The 14,302-nt window shown below is 40.4% G+C and overlaps 1 protein-coding gene across 1 annotated transcript; it reads right to left on the bottom strand.

Annotated features, from left to right (window-relative positions):
* Positions 1–662: 662 nt before the first annotated feature.
* LOC143565225 (kinesin-like protein KIN-14T) lies at positions 663–13,645 on the bottom strand. Its single transcript, XM_077052258.1, has 12 exons — positions 13,425–13,645; positions 12,670–12,753; positions 12,196–12,363; positions 5,153–5,259; positions 4,888–5,066; positions 4,069–4,230; positions 3,758–3,973; position 3,556; positions 3,384–3,420; positions 3,046–3,173; positions 1,473–2,358; positions 663–778 (listed from the first exon to the last, which is right to left on the bottom strand). Exons 1-12 carry the CDS (start codon positions 13,627–13,629, stop codon positions 663–665), a joined length of 2,289 nt encoding a protein of 762 aa, XP_076908373.1. The 5' UTR covers positions 13,630–13,645.
* Between the last annotated feature and the right edge of the window lie 657 nt (positions 13,646–14,302).

Genomic DNA, 14,302 nt, shown 5'->3' with positions numbered 1-14,302 from the left:
GTGAAATTATATAATTGATGAAGGTGGGGTCGGGATGAGTGCGACCGTAAAGACGGACGAAAGTGTTTGGTTCATATGTTGAAAATCATCAAAATAAAATACGAAGAATTATATATGTAATATTCGTGGACGATCTTTAGTATCCTTGAACCATCTAGCTCAACAAGTTATAGAATAATATAATTACCAGCATTATGACCTAAATGGTTCAAGGATTACACACATGCTCGATAAAACACTAGCATTATGACAACGATAATTAAATGTGTTCGATTGAGTTAACCAAAAACACTTTTTAACCATTTTTAAAATAAATAGCTAGTGTCGAATATGATTTAAAAAAATGGTATCTCAACAAGAAACCGATATTTGTTAATAAAATGATTCAGAAGGTTTTATGTAGTAAAAAACTTTGGATGCCTTCTTAAATAAAAACATAAAATAAATTGTGGCACTTTGATTGAACCCAAAAGTTATATAATGTGACTGAAATAAAGTTTAATTTTTGTTATGATGAACATTTGAGCATCTTTAAAATATAGCTTGAATTTAAATGACTAAATCAAAATAACAACATATATTTATAAATATGCATATTACTTGTTGATGTATGGTATCTTACATATAATTACAATAATACAACATATGTAATTTTGTTACCATTAAATTATTAAAGCTTGGAAGAAATCATGATCAAAGCCCAAGCTTTTGAATCCTAATCCTAGGAGCACACTATTGTACATTATCACAATAGTTTCTTTTAGGTTATACGAGAAACCTGTCAAGATGCATAAAATCATTTAGTTTTCATTAGAGGTACGGAACTTGATGAACGGGTTGATTCGAATCGTGTTTATATATCTAACCCGTCAAACAAGTCAAACAGGTCATAATTTAGAATTCTATTTTTCGTGCATAAAGTATCCGAAATATTTTTAAAAAGCTTCAAAATTTTCAATAAAGAAGTGTTCATATCAACTTATCAAGTTAACACATCTGTTTTTACTTTGCATAAAAACATGTTCATTTTGACCCGTTACCTGACTCTTTTGTTTTGACAAACACTACTTTTCAGTTAACGCGCCAATTTGGATATGCTTCGTCTAATCGGTCAAATGGGCTAGAAATGTATTTTTTATGCGCAAAGTCTCCAAAATATTTATAAAAATTTTAAAAAATGTTCGGGTCAACTTAACACCTCTGTTTTTTTGACCCGTTATCTAGCCGTTTGTTTTGACAAACAGTACTTTTCAGTAAACGGGTCAATTTTGATATGCTTCATATCTCCGGTCAAACGAGTTAGAAATCTATTTTTCATGCATAAAATCTCCTAAAAAAATGTAAAAAGTTTCAAATTTTTCATCAAAAAGTGCTTGTGTCAACTTAACACCCTTATATAACTTGCATAAAAAAATTATTCGTTTTGACCCGTTATCTGACCCGTTTACTTTTACAAACATACGCTTTTTTACCTTTGACTTCTGCATTTTCACGCGTTTGGGACGAGTGATTAGTCAAATCCTCAAGAATAACTTTGTCAATAGACGAAAACTTTGCTGGCAAGTCATCTTCCATCTCACGGGCCTCTAAATCCCGTGCTGCCTCATGTTTTGACACTTGTGATATAATCGTCCAACTGACTTCAATATCATCATCATTCTGATCACATGGCATAATCTTACAATACATGTCACATTCAGTTGATGAGTCATCAACAACAGTAACTGATTTTATACTCGTGGTTGAAGTAACCGGTGAAATGTTTTCCTTTCCTTTACTTTTCTTTACACGGGCCGGGTTTGAAACGACCCGTTTATTCTCATGCAAACTGACCCGGTAGTTAGCTTCTGATTCATTTACCGAACTAAACTCCATGTCATCATCGAATCCTGAGTGTATCTCATTCAAGCCCACCAAACAACTTGTTCTTGAGATACTGCTGCCCGAATAGCTCGCTGTCATATTCTTTAACGGAAAGCTAACAGATTCTGCACGAGTTAACGGTTTCTGTTTTCTTCTCGCGGGCCTGATGTCTTTTTTATATACGCTTTGATTGCTCGAACCTGATTTTCGTGTGCTGCAGATTGTTGGTTTCATGAATCTTGGAATCTTTGATGAGTGGTGTGTTTTCGTGTTTTCGGGTGCATGTTGAGGGGGTTTTGAATATGATAGTGATGATGATGAGGGCGATAGTAGCCCGTCTAGTTTTTCAGTTGAATCTGTTGGTGTTTTTGTTAGTGAGTCAAGTTTTTGGTTCAGTTTCTTGATTTGTTTCATGAATTTGTCACGGTTGTTTTCGATCTCTTGCATCTCGTGTTGTAGGTTAGTCATTGCTACTTCCCTCAATACTCTTGCTTCCTGTTTTCCAAATTTCAGTTAAGAGCGTTAAAGGGTTAAACTAGTTGAACAAGTCTAAACGGGCCATTCGGGTTGACTCGTAAAACACTTTTTGTTTATTTTCTTTATAATGTACCTATATTAGGCCCGTTTGACCTGTTTGCTTGACTCGTAAGACACTTTTGTTTACTTTCTTTCAAGTATGCATATTGATTCGGCCCGTTTGACCAGTTTGCTTGACTCGTAAAAAACTTTTTTTTTACTTTCTTTCAAGTATGCATATTGATTCGGCCCGTTTGACCAGTTTGCTTGATTCGTAAAACACTTTTTTTTTACTTTCTTTCAAGTATACATATTGATTCGGCCCGTTTGACCAGTTTGCTGACTCGTAAAACACCTTTTTCTTTAATTTTCTTTAAAGTATACATATTTGATTCTCCCGCCTGACCGGTTTGCTTGACTCATAAAATACTTATTTTACTTTAAAGTATACGTACTTGGTTTGGCTCGTTTGACCAGTTTTCTTGACTCGTAAAACACTTTATTTATTATCTTTATAGTATAAATATTTGATGCAGCCCGTTTAACCATTTTGCTTGACTCATAAAACACTTTTTTGTTTTCTTTAAACTATACATATTTGTTTCGGCCCGTTTGACATGTTCATATACATGAAGCAATTAGCAGCTTAAGGTATGGTCAACTCACATTCGGTTCAGTCTTCCCCAAATGGATGCTTCTCAAGCATAATGCAAAATTTAAAGAACACACGGTCTCGCATATATCTTCTTCTTTAGGGCTGACATGTACAAGCATCAGTGTTTTGGAATCCTCTCCTGGAAACACAAAAAAAGATCAAGAAACAAGCTTTTGACCAAACTCAAAAGTCAAAACCAAGATTTTGACTCAACCCAGAAGTCAAAATCAAGCTTTTAGCTTAACCCAAAAGTCAAAACCAAAACTTTGACTCAACCCAAAAGTCAAAATCAAGTTTTTGACTCAACCCAGAAGTCAAATTTAATTTTTTGAGCACTTTGTGTAATTACCTAATGAATCTTTAAGCACTTGTGTCAGCTTGCGTTCCTGTACAACACAAGAATATGCCACTTCAACGGTTAGCGTTTTGTCCGAAATTAAATAAATTCTATAGCAACTTTAGTTTGTTCTAAAAAAAATAATAAAAAGGTTTTATCTTTTGAGCATTAAAAATGATTTGACCCTTTCTATTTATTTGTTCAACCCATTAAAGATATAACGTACCATGAATCAACCCGTTCATAAATAAATGGTCTAACCGCTATCATATGACTATATCTATTTGATATATGCTTAAAGCACCTTATAATATTTATTCAACTTGAGTTTGACTTTGTAAAAATGGTCAACATTTGATTATATTTATTTTCAGTTTATCAATTACCTGTAAGGTATGTGACTCTTTTTCCTTTGGAGAGCATTGATGACATCACCAAGGGCCGAAAGCGAAAAATTAATAGCTTTTCCTTCTTCAAATCTTCTTCCCCATGCTTTCGTTTTTAAAACACGCTCACTTCCTCCCAAATCAACCATCCAAATTTTATTTGTAACTTTTCGCCTTTCGGTAGCATCAGAACAAGTCATTGACATGCGAATCATGCTTCAAATAATATTAAAAAAAAAAATTTTGGTTTATGACATCTTAATGACATTTTCATGAAACAAAAAACAAAGGAAAAAAAAATAATAAGCTACCAATGTGATCTACTTGAAACTTTATTGGAATTTGTTGAAGCAGTTGACCTGAGTTGACTTCCAAGTCTATAAAGACCAAGTGCATGATTAAAGTTGCTGACTTGGATGCTTACAAGATTATCAATCACAATCCCACCATTAGGATCTGTTTGGATGGAAAGACTGCAAAAAGCATACAAAGTTTCCTCTTTACATAATTGTTAGTATCTGCAACCTATAGCTTATAGGCGCGTGTGCATTGGTAGGTTTTGGGCTCAAACCGAATTAAAAAAAAAAAAAAAATTCAGTTTTTTGGTTTTTGAAAATCGTTAAGTTTTGGTATTTTCGGTTTTGACATTTGAGCTTGAAATGTTTGGGCCGAGATTTGGATTTTAAGTTAATGATTAATGATTATTATGCAAATGGGCCTAAATGTTTTCGGCTACAACATTTGTTAATTTCTTATAAATTACTTAACACTCAAAAATAAATATTGCAATCCATAAATTCAATAACAAATATTTAAAAATAAACGGTTCTATGGATTTTTGATTTTAGAAAAATACAAAACCGAAACAGATAAGCTCGGTAACGATAAGTTGTATTGATTAAGGGAAAATACAAGAGATTACATAGAATTATAGATATCATATTTACACATAGAACCCTCTAATAGTTAATATAGAGACCGTCTAATATCCTCTAGTAATCAATATACAATTAATAGAGAGACCGTCGGTTTTTTGTATGGTTCGGTTAATCGGTTTTCTGCTCACCCCTAGCAACCAATACCATAAATTTAAAAAAAAAATTCTATATACTATATAATATTAAACTCACCATGGTGGCATAGGATCAGTTGCTTTTCTTGCATGAGGTATGAGTAAATCTTTGAGTTGACCAAGGTATATTTCAAGCATGCTGAAACTAAAAAGATATGTGTGGTTGCTATCTGCAGCTTTTTTGAATAATGCTTCGATTGTTCGGGGCACTACACCGGGACAATCTGGATTTCCTTCCTATAAATGCATTTATTTTTTGTATATAAAAATAATCAGACAAGTAGAAAGCAAAATATGTTTATTAAAAAAAAAAAACTAGTTACCATGGTGAAAGTCTTGCCCGTGCCTGTTTGCCCGTATGCTAATATGCAGACGTTATATCCGTCCAAAGCGGATTTAATAACGGGCTCGATTTCTGAAAATACTTCATCTGACAGTTTAAGATCATGATAATTCATCTGTTAGCTTTTTACTAAGTGGATAAAAGGACTTGTAAACGAACATGAACACATATCTCAGTTGTTTGCGTTCATTTACGTCCGTTTGTTTATGTAGAAACATGAAATGAATCTGACCTGATCCATGACGATATTCCCCGGTCTTCGAGATGAATGAACCACGACTCGATCTTCTTCTCTGGTAGCTTGAGATCTGCAATGGTTTTTGGGGGTGTGGAGGTGACTGCTAAGAAATCTCGAGGATCTCTTGTTTACAGACACAAAAATATATGGTGGTGGCTCTTATTGAGGACAACCACAACCGACCATTAATAAGGAGATGGAGACCTCCTTATATAGGGAGCCTCATGGCCACCATCATGGTACCCTAATGGGCCTAGCCCAGTTAGGGTTACCTCCACAAAACCCCCTCAGCCCAATAATATTGTATTAGTCCATAAAATAAAATAAGCCAAACATAATAAATTAAGGTCGTAAGCCGGGTTTAGTACCATACCCCTACAAGCCCCCCAAGTCCAGTGTTGCTCCTAGGCGTGCAAGCGTTTAGGTGGAGCGCTGGACTTCATAAGGTGTGTTAGGATATGAGGCGGTTTTTTCCCCTTTCTTCGGCCTTGTCTTTATTGTCTTTGAGTTTTGAGAGGTTTTCTCCATGATTGTGACATGTTATGATCCTTATGATAACGATGGTGCACTGGCATGAATAGGATATAGCACGCATCATAACAATAGTGGCGCGGGGCCTGATAAAAGATAGAGTGCGCATCTCGATAATAATGTAATGCAACTTGCGCGCGAGGCAGCTTACGAGCTATGAAGATAATGAAGCTTGCGCGCGAGGCGACTTACGAGCTATAAAATAATGAAGCATGCGCGAGTTGCGGCTTATGAGCTATAATATGATGATAATGATTGGCCCACAAGGGCCTCTTCTACGCAGGATGACTATCCCGGCTTGTCTTCAAAATAATAATGGAGGCACAAACGGCCAGATAATAATAATAATGTCATAGGTGCTTGCGCGACTCGTAGCCGAGCCTGCAAAAACATATAAATTAAGAGTGGATGTATTACAGGGTTCCCGTCCTCGGGCAAATTTGGGATATTATTAGGCTCCCGACCTTTATGTTTGGCGTGTGGCCATGTGGGATATTATTAGGCTCCCGACCTTTATGTTTGGCGCGTGGCCTTTTGGGATATTATTAGGCTCCCGACCTTTATGTTTGGCGCGTAGCCGTATGGGTTTATGAGGATTCCCAACCTTTAAGTTTGGCGTTATAGCCGTATGGGTTTATGAGGATTCCCAACCTTTAAGTTTGGCGCGTAGCCGTATGGGTTTATGAGGATTCCCAACCTTTAAGTATGGCGCGTAGCCGTATGGGTTTATGAGGATTCCCAACCTTTAAGTATGGCGCGTAGCCGTATGGGTCTATGAGGATTCCCAAACCTATGTATTCGGCGCGTAGCCGTGTGTTCTGCATTAATATAAGCACAATTTTTGTGCCATTTCATGCAACTCTTATATACTCATACTTTTCGTTTTGTTTTATTTTGATTGTTAAACCAAAATCAATATAGGCCAAAAGTTTGAGGTTTTGTAAAAACTTGTGAAGTAATTCACTTACTTGAGGAATTTGTAACCAAGCATGTGCTATTGTTAGCGTTCTGGGATTTTGCCGCGAGGATTCCACGCTTCCGACACGAGTGTTCCGTGCCTCTGACGCGAGAATTGTTTTCGCTTTGCCATGAGAGTTCCACGCCTCTAACGCAAGTGTTCCGCGCCTCTGACGCGAGACTTCTTTCAGATCGCGGAAGGTTTCCTTGTTATACTTGTAGAGGGGGGTAAATGTCAACAGCTTAAATCCTTATTTTGTTATCATAATAAATATGACTCAAGAGTTGAGGGGGCTGTTTTGAAAATTTGGAAATTAATTCCTCCATCAAGACTTTGTTGTCATGTGACATGTGATGATACTGACAATGCTTACGTTGCACTACTGACATGCTATAATATTATTTATTTAGCTAACTGTTTCTTGTTCGAAGACCCATAAATTTGTAAAGGGATACCGTGTCGGAGCAGAATAAGACCTCCGCCCCAGTTTGTCGATTTTAAAAAGTTGCGGAGCGAAGATGTATGCGTTCTTTAGTGATCAGTGTTGGTCTAATCGGAGTGTTGATCTGCGGTGCGCGCATGCATGGAGGCGGAGTGGTGATCTAAGGTCGCGTATGCATGGCGGCTGAAAGTTGAGCGCGCATGCATGGCGGGAGTTGAGCGCGCATGCATGGTGAGAGTTGAGCGCGCATTCATGGCGGGAGTTGAGCGCGCATGCATAGCGGAGGGTTGCGCGCGCATGCATAGCGGAGGGTTGCGTGCGCATGCATGGCGTTAGAGTCTTGACCCTCAGCACTGTGCATGCATGGCGTCGGGGTGTTCCTCCGATGCGGCGCATGCATGGCCGGGAGAGTTCGTCCGCAACGCACTTGCTATGACGTCGGAGTGGTGATCCGTAAGTGCGCATGCATGGCGGCGGAGTGTTGGTCCGCGGGCGCATGCATGGCGACGGAGTGATGACTCGCGGGCGCGTGTGCACGGCAGTGGAGTCTTGCATAAAACCAAGGTATGGAGTCGTCTTCCCACTTGAACAGCAATGCGGATGCAAGAAACCAAATTTTTTGGAGGCGCCCATCCATAATGACGCGGTGTTGTTCCGCGACGGCGCCCACGTATGTGGCGCAGTATTCTTTTGTGACGTGATTGCGTAGTGGTGATTCGCAAGTATGATGGCGGTGTGTTGTGAAAATGAGTAAAGGACTTAGAATATCTTTTCTTGCCTGCCTCCAACTGTGGAGGTGTTTATAGTATTAGGGTTTCCAATGATTGGGCTCAGACCCAATTAGGGCCTTTTTGGCCTCCTCCTATTGCTTCGCGCCACGTGTACTTAGGACACCTGGTGCTTTTTCATTGATTATCTCTGACCAAGGTATTTCACCCGACCCATGTGCCATCACGTGGTGGCACATGGGCTTTGCTGAGTTGTCCACCCTTCAGTGGCAGCTGTCAATATCAGCACATCCTTTATTCCTTAAAAGATACCTTCTGGAAGGTTGTCTGATGAGTACAATCATGGTTGTCCTTATCCTGATTTGGATTAGACTATTCTCATTTGTTGTGTCGCTTATGCTCGGCTTTTATGCGCCTATCCCGGGGATGCGCAAGGTCTTCTCTTTGTTCTCACGCGCAGATGTGATATGCGTGAGCATATGTGATGCGTGAGCATATGTGATGCGTGAGCATGTGATATGCGTGAGCACATGTGATGCGTGAGCACATGTGATGCGTGAGCATGTGATATGCATGAGCACATGTGATGCGTGAGCACATGTGATGCGTGAGCATGTGTGATACGCGTGAGCATATGTGATGCGTGAGCATATATGATGCGTGAGCACATGTGATATGCGTGAGCATGTGATATGCGCCATGAGCATATGTGATGCGTGAGCATGTGTGATGCGTGAGCATATGTGATATGCTCCACGCGCATAGGTTTTGGTTTTGTGTCTTCATGACATCCTGATTTCAAGCCTCTATATCTTGTGGGTTGACCCGCCCCGCTCGATGTTAAGGCGGGTGCATACCTCTTCAAGCCCCCCCAGTCTAATGTGTGTCTTGTCTCACGCGAGTGAGGTAAGATAGATATTAGACTTAATAGTTTGCTTTTTTAATAGGGCTTGTTTTTTTCTTTTTCTTTTCTTGTACGCGCGTTGCGCGAAATTCCATCCCTTTGGTTAAAACGAATCGTCAATGCATGTGGTTGGTTGGTGTTGACATGCATCAGAGATGGAGACGTTGTCAGACCTTCGTGTGCTCGGCGCCAGCGCGCATGCGTGATGGCGCGCTGCTGCTTCATGGCGGTGGAACTCATGCATGGTGGCATGCACCATGGCGGCCAGATGGTTATCCGCGGTGGCGTGTACGCGTGGTGGCGCAATGACATTACGCGGTGGCGAGGTTCACTTGTCGTGGCGCGTATGAATGTTGACGGAATGTTAATCCGCGACTGTGCGTATGTATGGTGGAAATGTATTGAACCACGGTGGCGCATGCGTGGTGGCGATGTACTGAACTGTGGTGGCGCATGCGTGATGGCGATGTATTGAATCGCGGTGGCGCATGCGTGATGGCGGTGGATCGAACCGCGGTGGCACATGCGTGATGGCGGTGCATCGAACCGCGGTGGCGCATGCGTGATGGCGGTGGATCGAACCGCGGTGGCACATGCGTGATGGCGGTGCATCGAACCGCGGTGGCGCATGCGTGGTGGCGGTGCATCGAACCGCGGTGGCGCATGCGTGGTGGCGGTGCATCGAACCGCGGTGGCGCATGCGTGTGCTTGTTGAATATAAGGCATGCTTACACATTGAAACTTGAACAAGGTTGTAAGGAAATTATTTTTTACTTAATCCTTAACAATTGTCATATTTCAAGTTATTTTGCGATATTCTGAATATGCTGACACGTGCCTTGGCATTTCATTATTCCTCTTTTGCGCGACGTTATCGTGCATTTATTATAGGGAATTATGAATGAGTTTTTAGCCTTTACGTGTCAGTATGTGTTACTCTGCCTATATCCATTATAATCCCATGCGCGGCCCCGACCTGAGACCTTAACAACTATGCTTTGGCATGTGTTTTGCCTTAGTTGTGCTTAGGTATTTTTATGGTCCAGCTGCGCAATACGTAGGATGGATGCTATGAGTAATTTGAGCTAAGGCTTATATTATTGGGCTAAGGCCCTGACGTTTTAGAGTTAAAACTCGTCAACGCGTCTGAGCTTGGAGCTCGCGCATGTATGTTTTACTTAGTTTTATTTTTAGTTTGATGTCAATACAATGTTGTCGTATTGCTCAAAATTAATAAAGGGAAGTGTGAAACATGTATGCAAAAGGTAATAGAAAGCATATTAGTTTGGTGAGGGGAGTCCATATTCTTGGTAAAGGTCTGTTAGGCTCTCCGCCGCCTTCCTTCTTGTCACCTTCTCCGCGATTGTCTTTTTGGGGTTGGGCGCGCATGCATGGCGGGAGTTGAGCGCGCATGCATGGTGGGAGTTGTTTCGCAGGGCGCCTGTTCATAGCGGCGGAATACATCATCCGAGGCGGCGCGCATGCATGATGGCGGGTTGTTGATCCGCGGGGTTGCGCATGCAAGGCGTCGGAGTGTTCCTCCAATGCGGCTTCCTCCGAGGCGGCGCATGCATGGCGAGGAGTGTTCCTCCGATGTGACATGCATGGCAGAGGAGTGGTGATCCGCGGGCGCGCATGCATAGCGGCTGAAAGTTAAGCGCGCATGCACAGCGGAGAGTTGAATGCACATGCATGGCGTTGGAATCTTTTATAGGTGGTGGAGTATTGATCCGCGGCTGCACGCATGCATGGTGGTGCATCAGCCGCGACACGCGGATGCACGGTGACGAAACCTTCCACGGGCGGTGGAGCGTTGATCCGCGGCTGTGCCCTTGCATGGCGGCGGAGTGGTGACTCGCGGGCGCGCATGCATGGCGGTGAAGTCTTCTGCGCAAAACCAAAGGCATGGAGTTGTCTTCCGACCCGTATGGTGGGTTTTTCGGACGCGCATGCATGGCGGTGGAGTGATGACTCGCGGGCGCGCATGCACGGCGTCGGGAGTCTTGTTCGCTAGATCTATAACCTAGATCTAGATCTGTAAACCAGATCTAGATAGATCTGAAGCTCGGAGTGGAGAGAATTTAAAACCATCACAGATCCGGAGGCTTGACCGTCCAAATCAGGTAGTTTCTTTTTTGGATCTACAAATCTTTTTCAGCTTCATTTTTGCACAGATCTGGAAGCATCTTTTAGATCTATGGATCTTTTTGAGCTTTAATAGAACAAATCTTGTAGCATTTTTCTGTAAACTTCCAGATCTGGATTTTCTTGGATGAACAGATCTGAGAACCGAGACGAAAATCGAAGGGTAGCTCGTTGCCGTCCCACGGATGGCGCCAATGTAGAAACATGAAATGAATCTGACCTGATCCATGACGATATTCCCGGGTCTTCGAGATGAACGAACCACGACTCGATCTTCTTCTCTGGTAGCTTGAGATCTGCAATGGTTTTGGGGGTGTGGAGGTGACTGCTAAGAAATCTCGAGGATCTCTTGTTTGCAGACACAAAAATATATGGTGGTGGCTCTTATTGAGGACAACCACAACCGACCATTAATAAGGAGATGGAGACCTCCTTATATAGGGAGCCTCATGGCCACCATCATGGTACCCTAATGGGCCTAGCCCAGTTAGGGTTACCTCCACAAAACCCCCTCACCCTAATAATATTGTATTAGTCCATAAAATAAAATAAGCCAAACATAATAAATTAAGGTCGTAAGCCGGGTTTAGTACCATACCCCTACAGTTTACATGTTTATTAACATTTTTAAGGCCCGTTACAGTTTATTATAGTTTTATGAAGTTACAATTTAGTCTAGTTTTATGAACCGTTCGTTTATAATACTTGCGAATGAACACAAGCGAACAAGAACATGCTGATTTTCTTGACGAATGAACACGAACAAGAAACTCGGCCCGTTTAACTGTTCGTGCTCGATCGTTTGTTTGGTTAAAGTTATACGAACATGCCTGGTTCATGTTCGTTTGGTTCGTTTACAGGACCAGATAGAAGGGTGACAACTTTGACCCGTTTACATATGAATATGCTGATTCGGGTTATGATTAATTACTAATGGGTCAAAAGGGTAAAACTGGGATTTTTAGCTTAAAAGAAAAAAAATGGTCAAGCAGGAGAAAGTGCCCATTCTGACCAGAAATGTTTTGGCCCGTTACCCGACCCGTCGAGTTTACCATATTGACAAGATATATAAAGCACCTTGTGTTGAACCAGGGTGTAAAACCATGTCAAAATTGTATAATTTTCTCTTGTTTTCGGAAAAATTTATGACAATGCCACTTGAATCTAGAGGAACAACGGGCCTTTGATGGCTAAATGTCTCGCCATTTAATGCAGGCCTGATTCGACAAAATACATGAATATTTCCTGAAAATGTTAATAAGGTAGAGAATTATATTAGCACCTGTATCAATCATTTTCGTTAAATGTAGCAAGATAAAATGAGTTGAGTTGAAACGGGCCATTTTAGTATGAGTCGGGTTGGCCCGTAAACAATTTTTTTTCCATTTTCAAATAAATTAAAAATAAAATTTGGCACCCCTTTGACCCGTTTCCCTTTTAGCTAAATGCTGGTTCGACCCATTTGACCTGTTTAAGATAAAATAAAATCAAACGGGCCCGTTTTACATTTATTATTAAAACGGGCTTCGTAGATTTAATTCATTTAATTACCTTTCAATTGCAGAAACTGATTGAGAACTTGCCTTCTTTGTGCATTTAATCTACAAACTTCTTGATTCAAGGTGGCAAGTTCACCTGTTAACAATCAAGAAACCGAATTTAGTCGATTTCACAACATAAAGATAACTTTTTTTAAAACTTTAACTGTAACATCCTAGGCGAATCCCATATCGGCCGTGGACAGGAGAGATTCTTGGTTCATAACTAAATGTCCCGCCTCTTAAACCACCAACGCGTTTTGGGCTTAATGCCAGTGCACGAGAGCAGAGTTCCACAGTTAAGCGTGCTCAGATGACAGTAGTAGCAAAATGAGCGACCTCCTGGGAAGTCTCTATCGGGGCAACCAAAAACAAATCCTCCATGGACAAAGCAGACATAATACTTGTGGTACAGGGGCCGGATGTTACATTAACACGAAATGTTACATAAACACGAAAAACAGACTGGTTAAAATAATCTTTACCATGAATATTTGAAATAAGATATTCATCATGATCATGATGATTCTCATAGTCAGCAGGGATGGCAAAACGGACAATATTATGTTAATTAACACGAAAAACATACTGGTTAAAATTAACACGAAAAACATACAGGCTAAAAAAATCTTTACCATGAATATTTGAAATAACATGATCATGATGATTCTCATAGTCAGCAGTGATGACAAAGCAGACAATATTGGTGGTACGAGGGTCCAGATATTACATTAACACGAAAAACAGACCGGCTAAAATAACATTTACCATGAATATTTGAAATAAGAAGCTCATCATGAGCATGATCATGATGATGATGAATCTCATAGTCAGCAGTTGATGGCAAGCTTTTGATGATGTCACACACAGTGTTAGCCCATGTGGCATTAGTTTCAGTCTTGAATCCCAACAAAGAATGGATTGTTTCTGATAAACTTCTAAAAGACTTCTTGGTGTTCATCTTCATTATCATTCAATGTTTATATGATTGTAAAGGTTTGTAAAAGTTGATCAAGATCATATTCCATGATACTTTTCATATTGAATATAAGAGTTTAGCCTTTTAGGAATAGGTATTGAATCAACCCATCATCAGAATGGGGCCCACTTCATTTTAACAAGTTACCTTCTCTCTCACTAGTCTAAAAAAAAAAGTGAAAGTCTTGTATCTTGGTTGTTAAGATATTGGGGTGTAAACGAGTTGAGTGCGAGCTCGAACTCAACTCATTTCAAGTTTTTTTTAAAGATTGAGTTTGGGTAGTGAGTAGTTTTGTAAACTCAGGCTTGGCTCGTTTATTATTTATTAATTAATTTATATACATTTTAAATTATTATTATTATAATAATTATTATTATTGATAAAAACCTTAAACGAGCCTAGCTTGTTTACTTTCTTAAACGAGCCAAAGCTCGGTTGTGCGTATGAAGTTGATACATAGAAGTCCGAAAGAGGTAAAACTTAAAAATACACAAGGCCCGTTAAGGCTCGACGAGCCTGAATGAGCTTCCTAAATAAGGCTGGAGCTCGGGCTCGAAAACTAAATGAGCTGTATTCGAGGCCCAGACTTGAAAAGGCTCAGTTTATTTCAAGCTTTTATCATCATCTGAATGGGCCGATACAAATAAAATTAACCTGCTAAATATAC

This window comes from Bidens hawaiensis, unplaced genomic scaffold (genome assembly GCF_021521415.1).
Source record: "Bidens hawaiensis isolate Kalapana, Puna unplaced genomic scaffold, B.hawaiensis_p1.1 tig00022310_1, whole genome shotgun sequence".
NCBI lineage: Eukaryota > Viridiplantae > Streptophyta > Magnoliopsida > Asterales > Asteraceae > Bidens > Bidens hawaiensis.
This window is presented reverse-complemented; position numbering and strand designations above follow the sequence as displayed.

Bases quoted from the DNA above. Each gene is read 5' to 3' on its own strand.
- LOC143565225 (XM_077052258.1), bottom strand. From the start codon at position 13,629: ATGATAATGAAGATGAACACCAAGAAGTCTTTTAGAAGTTTATCAGAA. The intron at 4,231-4,887 runs GTGAGTTTAATA...TGCTTTTTGCAG, and splicing joins ACTGATCCTATGCCACCATG to TCTTTCCATCCAAACAGATC. The intron at 779-1,472 runs GTAAAAAAGCGT...GCATCTTGACAG, and splicing joins TGAAAATGCAGAAGTCAAAG to GTTTCTCGTATAACCTAAAA.